The sequence below is a fragment of the Pogona vitticeps genome, chromosome 6, assembly GCF_051106095.1.
Source record: "Pogona vitticeps strain Pit_001003342236 chromosome 6, PviZW2.1, whole genome shotgun sequence".
Taxonomy (NCBI): Eukaryota; Metazoa; Chordata; class Lepidosauria; order Squamata; family Agamidae; genus Pogona; species Pogona vitticeps.
This window is the reverse complement of record NC_135788.1, coordinates 60,909,174-60,933,406: the sequence shown is the minus strand read 5'-3', so window position 1 is coordinate 60,933,406 and position 24,233 is coordinate 60,909,174. Positions and strand designations below refer to the sequence as shown.

Sequence of the window (24,233 nt, the reverse complement as noted above, 5' to 3'; positions counted from 1 at the left end):
GGGTGGGAGAGCTGTCTCCACAGCCCAGTCCGGCCCAGGACACAGACCGGTACAGCGCTGTGGGCTGGGGGTTGGGCATCTCTGTTCTAGAGTATTAGCTATTCCGCCCAATTTGGTATCATCTGTAAATTTGACAAGCATTCCCTGCACTGGTTAACAACATACTTATGCAAAAACCACTCCCCCCGCCCCTGTGAGCTAGGTACTCATTTTACTGTCCTCAGGAGACTGAAAGGCTGAGTCAACCCTTCGGAGCCCTTCGGACTCAGCTCATCAGCTGAGACCTGACTCTGCAGTATTGCAGTTTAACCACTGCTCCATAGTACTCACTTTTTTGTCTTCTTCAGATAAAGACCCCCCAATTTAAACAAATGTGAGCAGTATCTTGTTGCATTAAGGAGTCATATAAGGATGATAATGATAGTTCCATTAACAATTCTTTTAAAAACTCATGGCAGAAAATCCTACATGACTTTGTTAGTGGAGATAAATGTTTCAGACTTCCTAAACCAGGCAGCAACCACATTGATAAAAATGTGGGAAATACTACAGTTTGGTGTGGGCTGATTCACCTTTTCCCATTGATCACATGATACAAAGGGAAATGTCAACCTGGATTCCCGCCCCCCCCCCCCATCTATTGTTTTTCCCTCTGCCACTGTGGCTGCTACTTCTTAAAGAGAGCCATTGGTTGCATTGGTTCAGAGGTTTGATGACTTGAACTGATGCAAAAAGGGAGGATGAGCTGCATACACCCCCCCACCTACCCAGAGAAGCCACTGTGCCAACATGCACTCTTTCCAGAAAAGCTTATCTCCATATGCAAGACTTTTTTTTTTTACAGATTATGAAGAGAAAGCAAGTCTTCTGTCTGTCAGCAAGAGTTTAATTTTCGTTTTCTTTTTTTTTAAAAGAACCTAACAAGATTGAGGAAGCCGGAGGAGGGAACCCTTGTTAAAGCTTATTAAAAAGGCACCCTTTAACCAATCCCCGTGTGGGGTTCAATAGAGCCGCAAAGCAGCAAACAAGTTTTTTCTCCTGTCTCCCTGTGTGGGCACTTAAACTGAACATACTCAAATTTCCCAGTGTAACTTCACAATGAGTGAATGATAGTTAATTTGTATTTCCCTTGTATTGAAGGCAGTTGTCTTCCACTTCTCTGACAGGGGAGGTTTACGTATATGTCAGCTGTTGCTTTAACCCTCTCTTTTTGATATTCAACAAGTAATAAGAATCATAGTTTATGACAATGAATGGATTCATAGCCCAGTTTTTAATGTAGGCATGATTAAGGCCTCCTTTACTTTGAGTTATAGAGTTACATACAATGTTTGTAAACTCTATTAATTCTTTTTAAAGGAATGCATTCAAATTTTGCTCTATAATATTTGCTGGTCCCAGTTTTCTTTCCTGAAAGGCGGAAGCCTGGTCCTGTATTTCTTCTTTTAGTCTTCCAGCAGTGCCTCCTATAGAGATAGTGGTTTTACTAGACCAGGACTTTCGAAAATCTATTACTGCAGTCAACAGGATCTTGTGAGCAGGGTGACAGGGTGTACACCTGTACCAATACATGACCTCCCCACCTCCCTGTCTAAAGCTTTGGTGTTATAAGACATTTAGCACATATTTTATACTCTAAAATAACCTGTGCTTTAGTCTCTTCATGAATGTATTTCATGAATGTATTTTCATTTTTTGTCTTTCTCATTATGAGTCCTAGATCTCATCTTCCTTCTTTCTCCCAAAAGTTTAAGGTATATGCCTCACTCCCATTTTACTATCATTGCATGAGAATGCGGTGATGCCATGTGCTGACAGAGCAAATCAACATTCTCCAACGGAGTTCTAAATATAGGCAGAGCCCAAACAAATGTTATCACTTTGAAACTGGAATGGATCAGCACTGAATTTGGCACGGGTGTGGCAGACAGTCTGCTCTTGCTCTGTGTCAAATTTAAGGACATTTTGGGGAAAGGGTTTTGAATTACAATTTTTTAAATTCAAAACTGTTTACCCCCTCCCTGTGGAGAAACAAACAACGTCCAGCATCCCCAGATAGAAAATCAATCAAATGAATTGAAAAGATTAGTTTTGCATATATTGAAAGAAAATCATTGAGCCACCTGCTTTTTTTTAATTTGGAAGGAATCTAAGGCTGCCGGGTCTGAAACACTGATGGTCAATAAGTGTAGGGTCACGAAATGAGAAGGCTGATAGTTTATGTAGACACAAGTAATTAGGATAGCAAATAGAGAGAGAAGTTAAAGAAGTCAACACACATGCAGGGATCCTCCATACACACCTCTGGATCCAGCTCTGGATGCAGCTCTCAATACAGCTCTGCATCAACTCAACTCTAGGGCAACGCCGCTAGGAAGACTCCCTTTTATTAACCTTACAAGCTCACTGATAGTTGAGAGTATACAGATAGTTGAGAGAGTTCAGAGAGGACAATGGTTACATAATGCCATTATGATTGGCCCAAGGAAAGGCCTTTGAAGTTAGCTCCCTATCACTATGAGAAAGAAGAAGAATGGGTAGTAGCTCCTCCTGGAAGAAGCCACATCTTGCTAGGAGGGTCTGCCCTCACTACAACAACAATGTGGTTTAGCAACCTTGGGAATGGCACTCCCACAATTCCCCTTTTTTATTAGGTAAAAGGTTTTATTAGGCAAAGGTATATATTCTTTAATATGCTTGCAGATTACATATAAGTCCTTTCTACAAATGCCAGAAGGTGGAGCTTTGCAACAAGTAAAAAGGTTGGAATGCATTGAATAAAACAACAGCAGATTACAAGGAGTGTGAAAATCATAATTGCATATATCAATACAGTGCACAGCCATCTGAAGTTATGCAGCCATGACCATAAACTATCCCACCAGGAAGGAAGAATGTCTTGCTGTATGTTAGTGACAAGCTATCTCAGCTGAGCGAGCTGATTGTTCACTGAATCACTATTATCAGATAAATTGAAGCAACAGAGATTATTAAAAGACTCACAACCAATATGATCGCGCAACATGAAATAATCCAATGCTGCGTGGTTGTCTAAAATAGCATTATGTAGTTGACATTGTTCTTGATTCAGCAGGGAAATAGCAGCGGAAGTGTGGTTAACGGTCTTAGCTAAAGTGCATGCAAAGTTTGCAAGAATAACGAGCGTTATGAACAACTAGGCTAGGCACACCAACCAGTGATGTGGCCAGTGAAATATATTCTGCTTTGGATAACAGAATAACTTTACCATTACAGGTACTATCAAGAGATAAGCTTTCCCTTCTCAGCCGAGGCAAGGGGTTCTGCAAAGCAGAACGTTGCATTAAATTGATTGCTAGTCTACTGAGGCAGCATTGTGTGTCTGACAGGTTGGCTGGAATGTAACTAAACCTAGGTTGACCACATGTAAAGAGCCAGCCTGGTGGCAGTATGATGTGTGCCCAGTTGTATGTAATGTTGACTGAGCAATTCCATGTGGCTTTTGTGGTTGGAACGTATCTGTCAGAAGAACAGTTAACTATTCTAGTGCAAGTGATATTTTCATTTGTTGCTACAAAAGGATTGTAAAGTGAGAAAGCATCAACAGGTAGCATTCTTGTTATATGCCCACTCCATGAGAATTAGAGTACTTAACAAGAGTAGCATTAAACCAGTGCCCCAATGATGCATCACTGGCAATGTCACATGGTTCCTTACAGACAGGAATTAAGTAAGATCCCAGAGTAGACCATGCATGGCATATGCCTCCTGCAGGCAAAAGTGAGAAATGTTCATGATAGCCAATGTTTCCCAGATGTTATATTGCAGATGCACATGCAGATCTTCTCGAGCCTCTGCTCCACCTACTGGAAGAGTTCCAAGAATGAGGAAATAGCAGAGGAGCATCAAAGAGTTGTGAGATACCAGCAGGAAAGGTTGCCAAGGTCAGAAAAGGATTAAAGCACATGTCTGGAGTGCAGTTAGAAAAAGCGGTATGAGGAACCAGTGAGCCAATCTCAAAAATAAATAAGCACAGGCTCTCCAAATCTGTGAACTGTGTGGTATAATGGCTTTCCTTTGCCAGATGTCCTGTTATCGCTTCCAGAGTCTCAAGCCTGTACGTCATGGCCTTGAGACTGCTCCAAAACAGGCCATTTGTGATAAGCAGCTGTACAGAGGCAAGGAAAGGAATTATACTTATTAACCCAGTATTGACTTTGTAGATGGAATTTTGTATAGCTGTCGTGATGCTTATGTAGACAGGGGGAGACTGATACCCCAGCTTGCATCAAACAGGGGTTGTAATTCATGTTTTTGGGAAGGGCTCATGAAGGCAGGAGCCCAAGTCAAATTTTCAAGCAATGCAAGTGGTGATAGAGTTTGTAGTTCTGGTAAAAACATGGAACATGTAATTTCCATTATGTTGTTTGCCAAATAACAATTTATAGGTGCTGTGTTCACCCCTTTGGAGGTATGTTGTTTTCTGAAAGCAATTAGTCAGAGGCTCAGAAATATAAGCAGAGAGAAATTGACTTGTCACTAAAGTTTGATCCATGAAATGATAGACAAGGAGTCCAGCATTTCCAGACAAATTTGGTCTATGGTTACATTCGGAGAACCAGGAGTCCACATTTACCTTGCACTGGTGTCTTTGAGAAGTAGAATGGGAACTGTGGTACACAAGGACTGTAAAATCAGATTTTTTCCTGTCTTGTGATGCCATTGGTAGGGCAAAAACAAAACAAAACAGTCCTTTAGATAGTGTAGTGGAAGGAAGTTTAAATTAAACAAACCACACTGTGAAGCACCCATAAGGGAAATGCAGGTGGCAACTGTGCTGCCTTGAACCGGCCAGTCTTTCTGTAGGAGGAGACCTACAGCATTTGCAGTCAGTGATTCATCATGATGTGCTGTTGCCAAATCTTTGTCAACAACTGTGTGCACATTCTTAGGAAGGAGAGGGAACAGATTTTCAACCTCTTCAGTTGTGATCAATTGGTGACCAGCAGGTTCAATAACTGTTTGGATTCCTTGAATTTGGGTGCTGTTTACTGAGTTCCCCTCATGTGAATTCTCATGATTTCTGTCTCCTTCATTAGGAACCACAGGAGAAACAGAAGTGAAAGTCTGAGGACCTCAGTTAATCAGTTCAGGAGATAAGAATTGTTTTAGTATGCCAGGGAGGATTGCAATGGGAGGGGGAAGAGTCACAGGTGGCTTGGTTAGGCCAGAGAGGAGTGAAATGGGGGAGTGAAGGGAAATAGCAGAGACTGAGAGGAGATGGGGGGTAATTGAAGAGACCCTGGCTGTTTTACAAGGCAAGAAAGAGGGGGAGAAAGGTGGGGTGGGGGAGGAGAGGCTGTAGCATTGCAAGCTGAAGAAGAGAGAAGGGAGTGAGTGAGGGGGGAAGAAGATGAATTAGAAGCTGCGTAGGGAGAAAAGTTTTGAGGGAGTGATTATTTATACAAACCATACGCATTGGAAAGATAGAAATGGCCTCCGAAAAATTTGAATATCAACTGTTGGAGATTTTGCCAGCTAAAGCATGGTAGGTTACCATGCAAATGATAATAATAATGGGATTTCAGCGGGTAAATGAGTGTCTCAGCCAAGTGGAAGATTGATGAAAGGGAAACCATCAGATGTTAAACAATAGTTGAATAAAACTGTACTAACTCCAGAACTGTTTTTATTGAGTGTGATGCCAGGTAACATAGATGGGATAAAGAGTTACCCTGTGAGCTATTGAGCTACAACAGTCAGAAAATGTGAGGTTAAAAATTGGATTACTGTCCTGGATTCAACCCTATCTCCCCAAAACTGGAAGAGAACAGAGTCACAGAAACAAGAGAAGTGTAATGAGAATATATGGGAAGTGATATCAGTTCCCTGATAGTGTTGGAGCAACTTAGATTTAAACTAAAACATAAGTGTAAGCTGATATTTAGAGGGTAATCAAACAGTTAAAAAAAGTAACGTTGATTTCTTATTGAAAAATGAATAGATTGGATGCTTGTATACTTAATATGAATAGTTTGGATGATTGTATATTCTGTGCTCTCCTATCCTTAAAACCCTTTTCCCATTCCTTCCACTTCCTTTTACCTTTTGTATTCCCTATCTATTCCTAGTAGTTTAAAAATAAAAAAATAAAATATTTAAATGAACATTAAAAAAGAAAGAAAGAAACCTGGAAACCAATTTGCCCATGTCCTCTCAGGCCTAACACTCCTACATCTTTCCTTCTCCCATTCGTCCTCTTTATCAATGTCCTTTTTGTCTACCTCTCTGTTAAGGAGATCAAAAAGTCAATGTAAAACATTTCAAATCTTTTCTTTAGTTGCTGGAGTAAAGTGATGTCATGTTTCCAGGGGGTTTCAACAGGCAACAGTCCAATAAACCAGTCCAATATCAGAAATCCAGAAGATGCAAAGCAGATACAAAAACGCCAAAGCTAAAACACAAACCGTAGTCAGCAGTCAGAGTCCAAAGCCAGGGGTCCAGAGAACAAGGTCCAGGATAAGCAGGAGTGTGGATGCGAACCAAAGTATTTGACTTGCTTCCACAAACTTGCAAGCCTCTGGGTGTGGATTTTATAGCAATAGCAGCCATCCAAACACCTCATCCTGCTAATACTCAAGGCTGGTCAACCTGATGTTCCTATGGGAAGCGTTCATGCGGGCTTTGGATCTTCATGTCATGAGTCTTGCTGAAGCTTCTCCCTTACCCTGGCTACTGGGGCAGGATAATCTGGTGGTGATTCAGCTGCCTGCGATTCTGATTGCCCAGCATTCTCCTCAGTTGCAAGTAACCCCTCAGATTCCAGATCTTCTTTGGCAGAACTCATGACAGGTGATCGCCTAATGGCATGGCAGAGCCTTTGATCGAACTGAGTTGTATCCCATGTAAGGCACCAGTGATTAAGACCAGATTCCTACACCCAATGTCGAACCCATGGGCATTGGAAAAGTGAACTGAGGATACGGGGTTACCCAGTTCCCCACTGGTGTGCTTATACTTGGCCAAGGGCCAACTGAGGCCCCATAGCCCTGTATGACATGTGTTGTATGAATTGGCCAGCTGCTCTGTCCACTGCCCAGCCATGGCCAAGAAGGTACTGTGTTAAATGTGTCAGGTGCTGCTGCCAACTCACGTGCTACTGGAGGTGTGTTTCTTGCACCTCCTTGCTAAACTGCTTGTCCAAAGCCATCTCTTCTCTTGTCCTCAGAACCCCGCAGCAGATCGTTCAGCCTCAAGCATTCGTATTCCCTGCCCCTCCTCTTCACTCTGACGCTGAAGTATTGCTGTTGAGGCCACCAATCCCTTCCTGGATGGCCATGAGGCCCACCGCTCATCCTCTAAAGCTGCAAAATGTGACATTACATTCTCAGTCATAGCCTTGAATTTATCCTTCCTATGACTCTTAGCTTCCTTTTCAGACCGTCTGGGTTGCGATTCACTATGTTGTGCTATCCGTTATGCTGCTCTTTCAGCCTCTAAGGGCCAGTTTTTTTTCTTGAAGCTGTTGCCATATTGGCCATGCCTCTTCATCAGGAGATGATTGGGGAGGCGATATCTGAGGAGCAGCTCACTTTTTTGCTGTTGCTTCCCTTTTTGTTGCCTTGGCCCTTCCTGGAAGCCATCCGAGCCACTTGAATTGAAAACTTGGGTTCTCACATTACGTTAAACTACTTACACCACAATCTCAATAAAATTTACTATTCGCTTGATTGCTATTAATTATCTTACCAATTAACTCTACTTAGCAAAGGCCCAGCACTCGTGGCCAATAGGCTGATTAATGAAATATTATATCTTTACACAACCTAGACCTCCTCCGACCTTGACTATCACCTGAACTCACTACAGTCTGAGCTTTCACCTCCTCTCTTTTTTGCAGTTATTAATTATTATTAGATAATTTAGTTAATCCAATTTCTATTAGTTAATTACATATATAATTAAATTAATTATCACCTCTATCAAAGGCCTGCTCCCAATCCTCAATCCCCGTCAAAATTGGAAGCAGTGGTTTCTAAGAAACCACACATCTCACCTGAGTGTTTGCTTTTATTATTATTGTCAATGAAAAATTGATTAAATTGAAATGTGCAAGCTGTCCCCTCTATGTGGGACTGCCCTTAGAACTGGTACAGAGATTGCAACAGGTCCAGAACATGGCAGCCAGATTACTGAGTGAGGTTAGAAAATACCAACATATTTCCCCCACCTTGGCCACCTTACGCTGGTTACCTGTTCGCATCTGTCCCAGTATTAAGGTGATGGTATTAACCTACAAGGCCTTAAGCGGTTTGGGACATTGATATCTGGCTGAGCGCCTCCTTCCAGTAGCGTCTGCCCATCCAATAAAATCATCACAGGCAGGGTGCCTGAGAGTTTTGACCCCAAGAGAGGCCTGGAAAATAGCCACCAGAAATTGGGCCTTCTCAACAGATGCTCCACAACTGTGGAATACCTTTCCGCCTGAAGTTCACCCGGCTTCCTCACTAGGCACCTTTTAAAAGGTTATTAAGGATCTGGATGTTCAGACAGGATTTCCCAGAGTAAACAACTACTGATGCAACAGTATGTCCAATAATGCATTAACTTATATGCTGCCATATTTTATGCTATTAATTATATTAATTGTATTGCATTCTTCTCACCTTGTCCTTCACTTTATTTATGATATTTTAATTTGCACTTTAACTCTGATGTTGTATTATTTTGTGATTTTATGTGATTTTTGTTTATTGTTGTAAACCACCCAGAGTGGCCCTGGCTGCCAGATGGGTGATATATAAATCAAATAAAAAAGAATAAGAATAAACTGAGGAAAAACTTCTTGGATTTTCCCTTTGTGGATGGTAGTGTTATGTTAGTATTCTTAAAGGCCTGGAATATAATCAGGCAAGAAGAATTTACTAACTGCAGCAAGAATTGTCCAGAGAGCAGCATATCTGAGAGTTGAGTTATACACAGGTATGCTCATTTCTTGATAATTTCAAATATTCAGAGATTTCTGGTGTGTGCAAATGCATCCACAAGTTAATAACTGAGACAAAACTTTCTTGTCACATTTCAAATACAAAGCTTTTCAATGAAGATTATTCCCATGTTCAGTAGCCAATCATTTAATCAAAATTAATTGATGGATGTTTTAACTGGAGGTTGAGAAAGTTAATTTTTTGAACTACAGTTCTCAAAAAACCCAGCCACAATGGCTAATGACCAAGCTGCACGGGGTGCTTGTAGTTCAAAGCACATCTTTTTGTTGGAGTTTTATTTGCAACTCTGCATGCTGTCTGTAGCTAGTGTGACTGGGAGAGACTTTTCTGGGCTGAGGGGACTGGATAACTTTCCAGCACTGTTCAATTGTTCCTTTCAGCTTTTGAGTTCAAAGACAGCCCCACCTCTGTGCTGAGTATTTCTTTCCCTCTTTTTAGTCTGTTTGTGCCAATTATTTGCTGTTTATTTGTTTAGCTGGTTGCTAAGTATATGTGCAGTAAAGAAAGCAGCATGTACGTCTATATTCAAGCAACTGTATGCAAATAATTAAAAAAAACCTCCTACAAATGTCTTAAAACAAGTTATTGAGACTTTTAAGTATCAGTCAATGAGAAAGGGGTGGACTCTGAAGAACTTGTAGCCATTTTCCTAAGCGGATTCCTATACTTCTACTACATAAGAAAATGGAATTTTACCAGAAATTCAGAACTCTGCAACAATGGCCCAGGCTAACCAAAATGTTTCCCAGAATTCCATAATTCCAGAAGGAAGGCAACATCTTTTCCTTTTTTCCCCATCTTTTTGTTTGCAGTTATTCCTACAATGCTGTGATTCTTTATCTCCTCTGACCATTTTGTTGCAATGAAAGAGGCCCGAAAACAAAACAGAGCAAACCCCTTTCCCCCATTCCTCTAGCTCCTCTTATTTGCTGCATTTCATGTGCTACGTTTCCACACGGAGCATTTAAACAAAGCTCCTGTGGCCAGGACAAAAAGTCAGCAGTGCTCTTTGCTCAGACTTTCAAAAGGAGTTTCATGGGGTATGTAACACAGCGGCAACATTTGCTTGCCCAAGCATGTTTTCTGTTGGCACACTGGTGTTGGCAGTGATATGTGAATGATATTTTTGTTTGCACATCAAGACTTCCTAGTATCCAACGTAGAGAGCTGTGTGGAAATTTTCTGTACTCAAATATAAAATCTGTTTACTGACCGGGTATGACCTGTGGCATAAAGGAACTATGGCTCACTGTGTACAAGGTTGTTGTGAGCCATCTTTCTTGTTTTGTAGAGTGCTTAGGGCAATGGCATCATCTGCAAGCTCCCACCCTTACGGGCTCCCCATTCCCTTTCTTTTAGCTGAAATTCTGAAGCAGCTTCAAGGGGATAAATCTTCCTAGGGACAATATATTGTTGTGAGGAATCATCAACATGAAAAGTATTTATGCCAAGTATTGACTTTGCATATTTACAATATACAAAGTATTTGTTTGAACAGATGTTTGTATGAACAGATGCTTGAAGGCTGTCCACCGTTCTGGGACTGTGGTCAACTGTCAGTATTGAGGTAGCCAGACCAGCCAGTCCTCCACTCTAAAACTGGTGCTGTTGAATGCCAGGTCTGTATCCAATAAATCCCAGATTATACAAGATCTTACTGTATTCTGGAGGAGGATGCAGACCTGGCATGCATAACTGAAACATGGATAGGCAGAGAGGGGGGTCCTCCCATAGCACTCGCCTGTCTGCCCGGTTATGCTGTCCAGCACCAGGGTAGACTGGAGGGACGGGGTGGGAGTAGCCATTATATACAGAAACATCTTGGATGTTACTAGGCACTCCTCAGTGTTAAAACCGGGTCTAGAAGCTCTCCACGTGTCGATAGGGGACAGGGAAGGTATTGGATCTTGCTGAGTTACCGTGCTCCCCGCGACCCAGCTATTTCCCTACCGGAGCTGGCAGACTTTGTCTCCACGGTATTGTTGAGTTCCCTAGAGCTGTTGGTTCTGGGTGATTTCAACATTCATGCGGAGGCAGAGATCTCTGGGCCGGCTCTTGAGTTCTTGGAAACCATGGCTTCCTTGAACATGTCCCAACATGTTTTCTCCGATTCAGAGAGTCATTGCATAAATCTTGGAAAATCTGTAGCTTACTGCCCCTATAGACCAGCTGGTCTTGTTTTTGTTTGATTTTTCTCATAAATTGTTCTTTCTTTGTATAATTAAAAAACTTCACTACCACTGGTCTTGTTCTGGGGCTTTTGGGGTTATCAACAAAATGAACTCTTTCTATGTCCTGTTCATCGAAGTGTTGTGTACCCATTATGGAGTTAATACAGGTTATAATCTCTTTTTTGAGGTCTTGTCCATGTTGCAATTGAAAATTCATTATTTTAATATTGGACCTTCTGGAATTATCTTCCAGATAAATCAGCTTTTTGTTTGTTTTGCTGATTCTCTCATCCAAGCTGCTTATCTTAAATGTATTTGTTTTTGCCCTGTCTTCGAGCTCTTTAACTTTTTGATTAACATTTTTCAACACCTGTGTCATTCCTGAAACTTGATCTTGAAGCATATCAATGCTCATTTCAGTAGACTTGGCTAATCTCTCTGTTTGTTTTAAACCTTGACGCATTTTACAAGACATGTCCTTCACAATCCACATCAGTTCGTCCATTCTTTCCTGTTTATCCTGTTTATTTTTTGGGTTGGGCTGGTTTAACTACCCTCGACAAGTGTTCCAAACTGCAATACAATAGTTTGTCAGAGGTTTTAGTTAAAGCTTTATCTCTTGTCCAAGCAGGAGTTATAGCAGCCTTATCTTTCCTCTTTGACATAGAGAAGAATAATTAGGAGTGAATATTATTGTTAAGAGATTTTCATTAGAAGCAGGGCTAAAAACAAACAAACAAACAAAAAAAACCCTAGCCGCTTATCAGACCAAAAAGTGAAAGTAGTGTTCAACTTTAAATCAGCACAGTCTTTAGAGAATTTAACTAGATGTACACATTCCTTATCTTTTCCTCAACAGGCACACCGGTTACCTGGATACTGTCTTGCTTATTGTTTCATGCAGCCAAATTGGAACTGACTATAAGGACCTTAACAGGGTTTTCAAGATGAGATATTTAAGGAGGGTTTTACCAGTTCCACTGTCCCAAAGAGCTCCCATGGCTGAGCAGAGATTGAACCCTGTTCTCCAGAGTCGTAGTCCCTCACTCTATCCACTACACCAAACTGGGAATATTTTCTTTAGCATCTTTCTTTAGTGTATGGAATTCCATTTAAACCAGTGCTTTTTTAATGTGTTAAGTGGCCATGTTATTTCTGGAAGCACACATTTGGAAATTTATAGGCAAACTAGGAAATTCACTGGCAGAATAAATTAGGCTAGGAAAAAATGGTGAGTGGTGAGGCAGTTAAGCATACCGTTTTGCCTATGGCCCGAAGATTAAACATTTGCAGGTAAATCTAATATTAATTCTAACTAGATTATACCCATTGTAATGAATGAGACCTATTTAAGTAGTGACTAACAAATGTTTTTCATTTCTTGGATCTGCTCTAGTTGGAACTAACACTGGTCCTTTTTCCCAACTGCTCCTAGATGCGCAATGAGGGATCTGCAGATGGATGAGTGCTAATGAAATGGCTTCAGTTTATATGCTCACAATAGACCTCAGAACGAAGCCAAACTAAGGTGGCACAGGTTTTGCAAGGTGCTCTAACAAATCCAAGCATTTAAAACAGTTTTTGATCTTCGTTAATTTATTGTGAATTTTTTCCTCACCCATAGGAAAAAATGGAGCTGTCAAAAGTTGGGCTCCATTGTTTCCTATGGGGGAGAAAAAAATTCACAAAAAGTAACGAAAAGTCAGCAACTGTTTTAAATGCTTGGGTTCGTTAGAGCACCTTCTAAATCGTGTGCAAACTTAGTTTGGCTTTGTTCTGAGTCTTCGTTAATTTTTTGTGAATTATTTCCTCCCCATTGAAATGCATTGAGCCCAACTTTTGACAGCTGTCAAAAGTTGGTTTCAATGCTTTCCTATGGGGGAGAAATAAATTCACCAAAAATTAACGAAGACTCAGATCCAAGCCAAATTAAGTTTACACATGTTTTAGAATGTGCACTAACAATTCCAAGCATTTAAAACATTTTTGAACATTTTAAAACACTTTTAAAATTGAAAAAAACGGACATCGTTAAGTGAAACAGGGGACCTAAAAATGCATTCGCTATGCGAAGCATGGTCCCGAAATTGCTAAGCGAAAATCGGCCATAGGAAACATCATTAAATGATGCATAGAATTCTTTAAAAAACCCATCGTTAAGTGAAAACATCGCTAAACGAGGCAATCGTTAAGCGAGGCACCACTGTACTTAAAAGATGACTAAATCTGGAGCCAATCCAATATGTACTGCTAAATAAAACCTCTGACAAATGACTACACGTTTCATGCCCTTTCTTTGTTCAAAATGGCTTGTGACATGTAGAAATGGGGAAATTAAAGTGATATATTTTTCAATATTTTCTTGTGTATGATGATTATCATGAACATGTATGTACTTGTTTGTATTGCTGGTATATTCCTGATAGAAAAACAAATTGAATCTCTTACTCAGATGACATATAGTTAAATATGTATATCATAAACATATTATTCTAACCTGTTTCTTTGCCATTAAACATTTTTTAAAATTGCACAACTTTGGCTAGCGTCCTGTTCAGTTTTCTCTGTGTGTAACAGCAAACACAGAGCAAACTGCTGTACACAGTACAGCAGTTACTGCAAACACAGTAACTGCAAATCCCCTTCACGGATTGCGGCCTTATTGTGGCGAAGGGGCTTGAGTAATTCAGATAAGCTATGGGCTATGCCGTGCAGGGCCACCCAAGATGGACAGGTCATAGTGGAGAGTTCTGACTAAAAACGATCCACTGGAGCAGGAACTGGCAAGCCACTCCAGTATCTTTGCCAAGAAAACTCCATGAATAAAACAAAAGGCTAAAATATATCATGCTGGCAGCTGAGCCCCTCAGGTCGGAAGGCTTCCAACATGCTACTGAGGAAGAGCGGAGAATAAGTACAAGTAGCTCTAGAGCTAATGAAGTGGTTGGGCCAAAGCCGAAGGACACTCAGCTGCGGACATGCTGCAAAGAAAAATACTGCGTACACCTGGAATGTAAAATCTATGAACCTTAATAAGTTGGATGTGGTCAAACAGATGGCAAGAATCAACATGGACATCCCGGGTGTCAGTGAACTAAAATGGACGGGAACGGGCAAATTCATTTCAAGCAATAATCATATCTACTATTGTGGGCAAGAATCCCGTAGAAGAAATGGAGTAGCCTTCATAGTAAAAAAAAGAGTGGGAAAAGCTGTACTGGCATACAATCTCAAAAACGATAGAATGATTTCAATACAAATCCAAGGTAGACGTTTCAACATCACAGTAATCCAAGTTGATGCACCAACTACTGATGCTGAAGAGGCTGAAACTGACCAATTCTATGAAGACTTACAACACCTTCTAGAACTGACACCAAAGAAAGATGTTCTTCTCATTATAGGGGATTGGAATGCTAAAGTAGGGAGTCGAGAACTTAAACGAGCAACAGGTAAGTGTGGCCTTGGAGTTCAAAACAAAGCAGAGCAAAGGCCAATAGAGTTTCATGAAGAGAATAAGCTGGTCATCACAAACACTCTTTTCCAACAACACAAGAGGCAACTCTACATATGGAAATCACCAGATGGGCAATACCGAAATCAGATTGATTAAATTCTCTGCAGCCAAAGATGGAGAGGCTCTCTACAGTCAGCAAAAACAAGACCTGGAGCTGATTATAATATAATCAACTGATTTTGGTATTGGCCATCTGGTGATTTCCATGTGTAGACTCGCCTCTCGTGTTGTTGGAAAAGAGTGTGATGACCAGCTTGTTCTCTTGACAAAACTCTATTAGCTTTTGCCCTGCTTTATTTTGAACGCCAAGGCCAAACTTACCTGTTGTTCCTTTTATCTCTTGACTCCCTATTTTAGCATTCCAATCCCCTATCATTTTTGATATATCGGGTTATAGCTTTTCCCACTCTTTTGTGGACTATGAGGGCTACTCCATTTCTTCTACGGGATTCTTGCCCACAGTAGTATATATGATAATCGTCTGAATTGAATTCACCCATTCCCGTCCATTTTAGTTCACTGATGCCCAGGATGTCAATGTTTATTCTTGCCATTTCCTGTTTGACTACAGTGAGCTTACCAAGGCTCAAAGATCTTACATTCTAGGTTCCTATGCAGTATTTTTCTTTGCAGCATCCGACTTTCCTTTCACTTCCAGGCGCCTCCACAGCTGAGCATTCTTTCGGCTTTGGCCCAACCACTTCATTAGCTCTGGAGCTACTTGTACTTGTCCTCCACTCTTCCTTAGTAGCATGTTGGATGCCTTCCGACCTGAGGAGATCATCTTCCAGCGTCATATATCTTAGTCTTTTGTTTCTGTCCATGGAGTTTTCTTGGCAAAGATACTGGAGTGGCATGTCTGTTCCTGCTCCAGGTGGATCGTGTTTAGTCAGAACTCTCCACTATGACCTGTCTGTCTTGGGTGTCCCTGCATGGCATAGCCCATAGCTTCTCTGAATTATTCAAGCCCCTTTGCCACGCCAAGGCAGCAATCCATGAAGGGGTCCTGTAATGGGAAGGGGGGGGGAAATGAAAAGGAGAAACCAATAGATATAGATAAAATAGTTTAACAAGGGGGGGGAGACAGATATAGTTTAGGAAGAGTTAGTAGTTAAAGGAGCATAATTTGGGGTTAAATAGGTTATTACATGGAATTATAATTATAAATGTTAGTAGAATAAGTTAGATTAATACGGTCATGGCCAAAAATACTTGTACCCTTGCAATTCTGTCAGAAAATGCAACCCTTCTCTCAGAAAATTGTTGCAGTTGCAAATATTTTGGTACTCACATGTTCATTTCTTTGGTTTGCGTTAGGGATACGAGTTAGAGAGATCTGTTAGGGATTTTCAGTTAGGAACTTCAGTTAGTGATATCAGTTTGAGAGAAGCAGTTTAGGCAGTTAGGACCAGAATTGTGTTAAGGAAGAGTAATAAAGAGATAGAGAATAAGATAAGAAAAGGACAAGTCTTGTATGGTTTATGTGTTTATGATTGGAAAGAGTTAGAAGTGATAAGAAAGAAATAAATACCTTGATTAAAATAACTCTACCTGACCAATTATAAATGTTATCAAAGCATAGTTTAATGAATAAAATGAGACCTTCCATGATTTACTTTATATGATTTATTTCTAAACACATAAATAACCATTGTTATATTAGATAACACTGATCTATTCGTCATATGTGATATAGTGAGGAACAAATCCTCTGGTGGCAGCGGAAAAAAGTGAAAATTAAATGTCATGCCTGAAAGTGAACCTGGGTGTGTAGAAGAACAAACAGGGGAACTGGGTGTGTGTGACATTATTACTTTTTTTCTTTTTTGTTATATGACTACAGGATCGTAACTTTAATCAGCATCAAAATTAATTAATTAATTAATTAAAAATGTCTTGGGGCAAAAAACATTTATCATTCAGTCTTTCTCTCCCTGGGCTTCTTATTTAGCCATGGCTGACAGGGAGCAAGGGCTTTTCCCAAGGCTGTTTCTGGCTGCTTAACAGATTTAAATCCCTCAGTAGTTTATGGTTATATTGTCCTGCAGAAGCAACTTTTATTGCTGCAATGAAAGCAAAGTTGTTCTCTTTCACTCCCCTATTCTCCTTCTTTATGTTTCTCCCAGTCAAGCCTCATAAGGGGGGAATGCTCACCAGTCTCCCTGGTCTGGGAGGATATAGGTCTAGTCACTTCCTCTGAGAGTTTGCACACACTCTCTGTTACCGGCCAGATTTGGGTTTCGGTTTTCCGGCAAGGAATCAGGCATAGACGCAATAGCTGAATCAAAGGCTCAGTTTTATTTGGGTAAATAAAAGGTCAGCTGGGACTTCTCTTAAAAGCAGAGAGGATCCTGAAAATACAGTGTATATATGCTTTATAATGATACAAAGAGTCATAAAATGCTACAATTCTATTGGTCATTTGTACCCCAAGTTTGCATCCAGTCCCTCATTGGGCAGTGATGCCAACTATGCTGATCCATTGGTTCCCTATAAATATGTAGATTGTGTGCGTATGTGTCCTTGGCCTATGACCAAGATGCTCCTGAATGTCTGGGGAAAGAATCTTATCTTTTGGTATGTTTATGTGTAGCCTTCCTGGGCCCTGATATATGGCTTTCACTCTTTGGCTCTTTGGCTCCCTGGTGTGAATGTTTTGGCCTCTCATGGCTGGTTTCCTCCTGCCTGCATTCCAGGACCAGGCCATCTGCCAGGTCAAAAGGAGGATAGGCAAAACAAAGGCATTCCATACGATATGTGAATATTCCTCTATTTCCCTGAGCTATGTGTGAATGTTCCTGGGCCTAATTTCTCTGACAACAATAAAATGGATGAATCTAAATCAGCACCTGGCCTTATCGCTGAAGCAACATTTGGGGTGGCACACATGGTAGCACAAAGAGGAGTAAAATAATTCAAGCAATTAAACTTGAAACAATCAAAAGTACAATCCCCATCAAGATTATGCATATAATCCTCCTTGTTGGAGCAGTATCATGTGAAGAGCAAGCCTGTGTTCCACAGAGTCCAAGATATGCAAGGAAAAGAAACCTTATCATTTTTATTAATTTCACTAAATCCCTTTGTCCTGTAGTCTAAAGAGAAGTCGAAGATCTTCCAGCCCAGTCACTGTCCAGTGACCCCCCCTGTGGTTGACTCCATCATTTTCTTTTCCAGCTCCATGGTGTGAATGGTTTTGCCTGTCATGGCTGGTTTCCTCCTGCCTGCATTCCAGGACCAAGCCATCTGCCAGTTCAAAAGGAGGATGGGCAAAACAAAGGTGTTACAATGACATTCCATACGATGTGTGAATATTCCTCTATTTGCCTGAGCTATTTGTGAATGTTCCTGGGCCTAGTTTCTCTGAGGCCTGTGTTTTCTCTGCTAAGGGTTATACTAAGATCTAGTTTGATTCTGCTCCAGTATCATCTCTTCATTGTTTAGGTCCTTAAGAGTTCCATATGTAAAGCAAGCCACTTCAAGTTCAAAATCATTCTGTACTTTTCCGCTCTCTGTCTGAGGCATTCACAGCTTTGTGCCAAGATGGCACCACTCAATTTCTACTTTCAGAAAAAAGACTTCAAAGAGAAGGAAATCCAGGCATCACCCGGCCTTCCTCGGTTCTCAGTCAGATTCTCTTGCTTCAGGCTTTCACTTTTCCCAGTAAAAGTCCTTTCCTCCCCCCCAAATTTGGGGTGGTCGAAACCAAATGGTCCCAGTCAGGGGCCCTCCTGAAATGCAACTGATCTTGCTGCGACAAAACCCTGCCCCATGCTCTTATATTCTCAAATGACCACTTTAGCTCATGTCCTAGTCTTTAGAAAAATATGCTAGGATGTGTTAGGACTAGTATTGCCCTTGGCTTGCACAAAGAATCTGTTGAGTATCTGAAAATCATGGATGTGTGCTCTTATCAGAAACAGAGGGTTATCTGTCAAGTTGCAAGAGAGAAACTAGGATCAACTGAAAGATGCTTTGGTATAGAAGTCTTCTTCAGCAAAAAGGATAGAGTGGTCGTTTGACCAGACAGGTGGGATAGAAATAAATAAATAAATAAATAAATAAATAAATAAATAAATAAATAAATAAATAAATAAATAAATAAACAAACAAACAAACAAACAAACAAACAAACAAACAAACAAATAAATAAATAAATAAATAAATAAATAAATAAAAGGATATCCTTTTTAAAAGAGTTTAGTTTAAAATTTTAGTAGGGCAATCCTGTGATAAAGAGCCCCTGAATAAATCACATTAACCATACAGCAGGTTGCAGTATAGTTCTCACCCATGAGGATCTTAAAACTGGGGCTACATTTTGGGCCAACCTATGTAAAATTAAGTGTCCATCTGGACATGGTGCCAATAATTGAAAAGAACATGTAGGCTTTGAAAATAGTCAGAACAGTATCAACGCCGAACACAAAAGCAATACTGACAGTCATTTATCTTTAAATCCTATCATTTTCTTGGTTAAAATACCTATGAAGAAAATTTACTGCTTATCATTCAGTTTCTATCTTCTACATACCTTTTTCTTTTCTTTAATATCTTGTTTCTCTAAAAGCTACTGATTAAATATAATTATTTAATTAATATTTTATTTAATTAATAATTAATATTATTCACTTTGCATTTAGTGATGGTATAATTATTTGTTTGGTTCACATTCTAATAATAATGGACCTTACTCATGTTTTCCAAAGCAATATGTGTACCAGAGCACAATTATCCTCTTTTTTCCACACTTCTTTAAATTATGCTACACATTTCTCCAAATAAATTGCACAACCGCGAATACATAAGAAAAAAAAATGCAAAAGGATGAACTGGGAAAAATGCATTAAAAAAGGCAAAAACTGGAGAAAACGTATGCAAAAATAAGTGCAAATTTTTGTGCACACAAGAATATCTACAAACATCTATAAATGTTTTCATGCTGATTTTTTAAAAATTGGAAGCTGAAATGCAAGCAGTATAAAATAAGCCTTTTCTTGGGGAAAACGCAAAACACAGTGTGGCAAATGCATTTATACGTTCAACATATCTTTTCATGTACATGAGCTACTTAAGTTTCTATTACTTTTTGTTTACATAGGGGAAGTGTACAAAGTAACATGTTTTAAGCCCATCTATTTGACATGTTTTAGAAGTATCTCTACTCACTCACCCACAGATAGAGTTTGGATGACATAACTGACATACTGAATTTTCATCTGGATATTTCCACACTAAGGTATCATTTTCACCCAAAACACCAGCAGGGCATGATTTAACACAATAAGGACCATCCATTACATGGGCACATTTGGTACAGTTGTCTGGACCCTGTAAAAATGAAGTAAAATATGGATTGTGGAGAGGAGCATGTTCTCTGTAACCAGCCCCAGTCAACAGTTTGACTGCAGCATTTTGCACCAGCTGAAGTTTCTAAACTGTATTCAAAGGCAGTCCTATGCACAGTGTGTTGCAGTAGTCCAAATGGGATCTAACTAAGGTATGTGGCACTGTAGCCAAATCGGACTTTTCAAGGAACAGGCCCAGCTGGCACACCAGGTTTAACTGTGTAGTTGCACTCCCGGTCACTGCCAAGATCTGGACTTCCAGGCTTGAAGATGAGTAAAGGAGTACTTCCAAACTCCGGTCCTGTTACTCCAGAGTGAGTTTAACCTTATCCAGTACAGATTGAACCTATTCCCGGATCTGCCTTTTGACTGACCAAGAGCACCTAAGATTTACAATGTTTTTATGTATTTCTCCTGAATTTTTTTTTTTTACATTTTCTCCATAAACATGAATTGAGAATACCTGTGAATTTTTAGTTCTGCATTTTGTGGAAGCATGGGCAATTTCTACAAAAAAATCTGAAATGGTGGGACTTTCAACTATATAGAATCTTTCTAACTGACAAATTAAGATTGCAATTCAAACATCTTGTGATTTCCCTCACTTCTCACCAGCTTGAGCCAAACTTTAATCTCCTACATAGACTATATCACAGTTTCCCAAACACTATGGGCTAGTTATAATTTAAAACACAGTTGCCTAAATCCAATTGCTAGTCTCACCTACTATGGACCTTTGCCAGATTTACTGAATCTCATTAATTCAATGCCTCTATTCCTATTAGATCTAGCAAATACATTTAGTTTAGTAAGAGAAGAACCTAGCTCTTCAAATATTTTGACACTGATCTAATCCTTTTCATTTTATTCTCCTATATTATGAAGAATGTCTGAATTTTTCAGAAGCAAAGGAATGGATGACTGAGAAAGAATGTGTTCCTTGTTTATTACGTCTCAATGGTATCTGCAGTAATTAGGAACCGGTTCTTTATTATTAGGACTCAGAAGCCAGTTATTAATTTGCTGCTCCAAGCAATAATATATTATTATTATTACGCGCATGATGTTCCTTGGTATTATCTCCCCATATAAAAAGAGTTCCACAGCTTTCTCTCTAAGTGTTACTATTAGAAATAAAGATAGGTGAGCTTATCAAGGGACACACTCTGCACATGCCTTCACCTCATTCTACTAAAAGAGAAGCCTAGAGTGCAACTGATGTGTGTAACCCCCAAGTAGAACAAAGAGGATACTCTGGACTTTGCTGGGAGCATTTTGCCCCTAGCCATGTCAATTCTTCCTTGACAAGTACTTACGGTACCGTTCTGTTGCCCTCTGAACATTTTAAGACATATTAGTTTTTGACTGGGATATCTGTAGACTGAAGCACTGAAGTAAGTTTTCATAATCATGGACACTTACTGGTCCTTTGCATGTTGGACCAAATTCAGTTGAATTTTGCACCAGGCATTCTGGATGGCATGGGAAGCACATTGAATCTTCTTCAAACTCCCGTGGCTCTCTGATTGGGACAGAAAAAGGAATGCAAGTCAAGAATAGGAACAAATCACATTCAAAACTCAGGGCTCTTCATAACACAACATCAGGCTCATTAGTGAGGCAGCTAACCATCAGGCAGAACTTTATAGGGTGTTCCAAGACCTCACAGAAGCTGCATGTCTTCTGGGGCCCTTAATCAGATGTTTCTACATGTGAATGGTTTGCAGCCCATTTCCATGCTAAGACTGAGGCCATCTTGACTCCATTAGTAAGGTAATGAGTCATTTCAAGATGTCCAACATCCTGTCTTGGCCGCTTATAGTGGTCGATTTCGGCCTGTGAAGCCTAATGACATAGACAAGGCACTTGCAGGTCCTAAGGCCACCACCTCCCAGTAAGACCCACACACTTCCTGGCTTTTAAAAACAGCCGAGGAGGTGACGGTTGAATGGGCTACCTAGATCATACACCCCTCCCTGTAGGACAGATATATGTCCTCCTGCCTGAAAGAGACAATGATATGGCTCTTCTTAAAAAGGCCAGCTTGCTGACAGGCTATTTAAATAACTATCACCCTGTCGCCAACATTCAGTGGCTGACCAGTTGCAAGCATTCTTGGAGGACATTTCTTGGAGGACATAGTCTTGATCCATTTCAATCGGAGTTCAGACCATGCCATGTGATACAGACAATTCTGGTCATCCTGCCTGATTACCTGTTATGAGAGGCCTACCCTGTTGTGAGAGGGTGACTCTGTTGGTTCTCCTGGATCTCTCAGTGGCTTTTAGTACCATTGACCACAGCATCCTCCTGGACTAGCTGTCAAATTTGGGGATCTGGGGTAAAGGATTGTGTTGGCTTCAATCCTTTCTTAAGGACCAATGTCAGATGGTTCAATTTGTGCTGTTTTGTCTCAATGAGTCCTACCATGTGGAGTTCCACAAGGATTCTCAGTGATGGCCACCTCTCTATGGAATACATTACTGATGGAGGTGGCTAGACTCCCAACCTACTAATGTTTAAACGGGCAATAAACATTGCTCTTCAGCCAGACTTTTGAGAATCTTTTTATTTAATTATTATTTAACTCTTTAATTTTATGATTTATGTTATTCTCATCGTCATCTTGGGATCTGTATACATTTGTCTGTTTATATGGGTGGGCTATAGGGATGGGGGCTTTCTTTTGTTGTTTTCATTTTGTTTAAATTTTGTTGTAAGCTGGTCAGCTGCCACTAGATGGATGGGACAGAAATTCAACAAGTAAGTAAGTAAGTAAGTAAGTAAGTAAGTAAGTAAGTAAGTAAGTAAGTAAGTAAGTAAGTAAGTAAGTAAGTAAGTAAGTAAGTAAGTAAGTAAGTAAATAAGGAAGGAAGGAAGGAAGGAAGGAAGGAAGGAAGGAAGGAAGGAAGGAAGCAAGCAAGCAAGCAAGCAAGCAAGCAAGCAAGCAAGCAAGCAAGCAAGCAAGCAAGTAAGCAACAAGCAAGCAAGCAAGCAAGCAAGCAAGTAAGTAGAGAGCAGGACACTTTGGTTTGTCCAGAGGACTAGAAATGAAGATAGAAGCCAATTATGATAGAGCACAGGAATGGGCAACTTTCAAAACCTCACTAAGACACTCAGTCACCTCAATAACGCTGACAGAGTGTTTCGTTGCATCAACAAGCTATGCATCCACACATTAAGAGGCTGAGGGTTCCAAGGCAGTTTATTATTTAAATTCAGTATTGGGCAAAAACAAAACAAAAACAAAATCATGATCACATAATGACAAGAAGTGGTATGAAACTCCTTCCAGGAGAGCAAAAGAAGGAGTGGGTGTTGTCAAGTATCCAGCAGTTCACGTTATATTGCTAGTCCATGCAGTTTGGCTTGGTGGATCACCCACTGGAAACTGCCCTACACCTGGTCAAAGCTACCTGTCCCTCAAATGTAAGAATCCTCATCACTGACCAGGGATAGCTCTCCTGGACCTTTTATATCAAGCTGATTTTTTAAACTGAGATTTTCTGCATCCAAACTAAGTCCTGTCTCTATACTATATAATATCATGTGCCATCAAGTCAATCCTGACTTATAGTGACCCTTTTCAGGGTTTTCCAGGTGGAGAATACTCAAAAGTTGTTTCCCGTCTTCTGCGGGTGACCTAGGACTTAAACTTCTTTATTCAAAAATAATCAATATCACAATCCTTTCACATGGTCTACACACAGAGGCTGAAGAGATTCAAAGTAACTATCCTGATGTAGATAAGATCTTCATTTCAAGTACAAAAGCCTACAGTTTAGGAAGAACCTCTGACTCAGAATGGCGAAACATGGGCTATGAAGGTGGTGTCAATGAGAGGGATTTGGTTTTTGGGACTACAGGAGGCTAAGCTTCCTGGAAGAAAGATCGCTAGCAAGAGATGGCTGCATCTAACAAGGACTGGGAAGAATGTGTTTGGCCACAGCACGAAGAACTTCATCAGGAGGGCTTTGGAATTGGAAGGGGGAGGGAGATGCAAGGACAGAGTTAATGGCAGATGAAGCTTTACACACAATAAGAGGAATGGACCAAACTGATCAAAAGTGCAACAATAATAACACAAACAATAATAATCAGAATAATAATCATAATATTATTCATAAAAACGTGCAAAGACAAAGAGGCCACAAATCACAACCTCCGGTGACTGCATACGAATGCCAGGAGTATGGGAAACAAAGAAGAA

At 40.3% G+C, this 24,233-nt stretch overlaps 1 protein-coding gene and 1 long non-coding RNA gene across 3 annotated transcripts in view; one reads left to right on the top strand and one right to left on the bottom strand.

Annotated features, from left to right (window-relative positions):
- LOC140707986 (uncharacterized) overlaps window positions 1-24,233 on the top strand; it is a 479,255-nt gene that overhangs the window by 386,472 nt on the left and 68,550 nt on the right. The window lies entirely within an intron of this gene.
- The window catches only part of LOC144583049 (epidermal growth factor receptor-like), a 75,161-nt gene continuing 67,882 nt past the window's right edge, over window positions 16,955-24,233 (bottom strand). For both annotated transcript variants that reach the window (XM_078377461.1, XM_078377462.1), the window contains 3 exons: window positions 21,446-21,545; window positions 19,849-20,006; window positions 16,955-17,921 (listed from right to left, as the gene is read on the bottom strand). In XM_078377461.1, coding sequence (XP_078233587.1) covers window positions 17,879-17,921; window positions 19,849-20,006; window positions 21,446-21,545 — 301 coding nt within the window. In that variant the 3' untranslated portion in view covers window positions 16,955-17,878. The remainder of the gene's footprint in view (window positions 17,922-19,848; window positions 20,007-21,445; window positions 21,546-24,233) is intronic.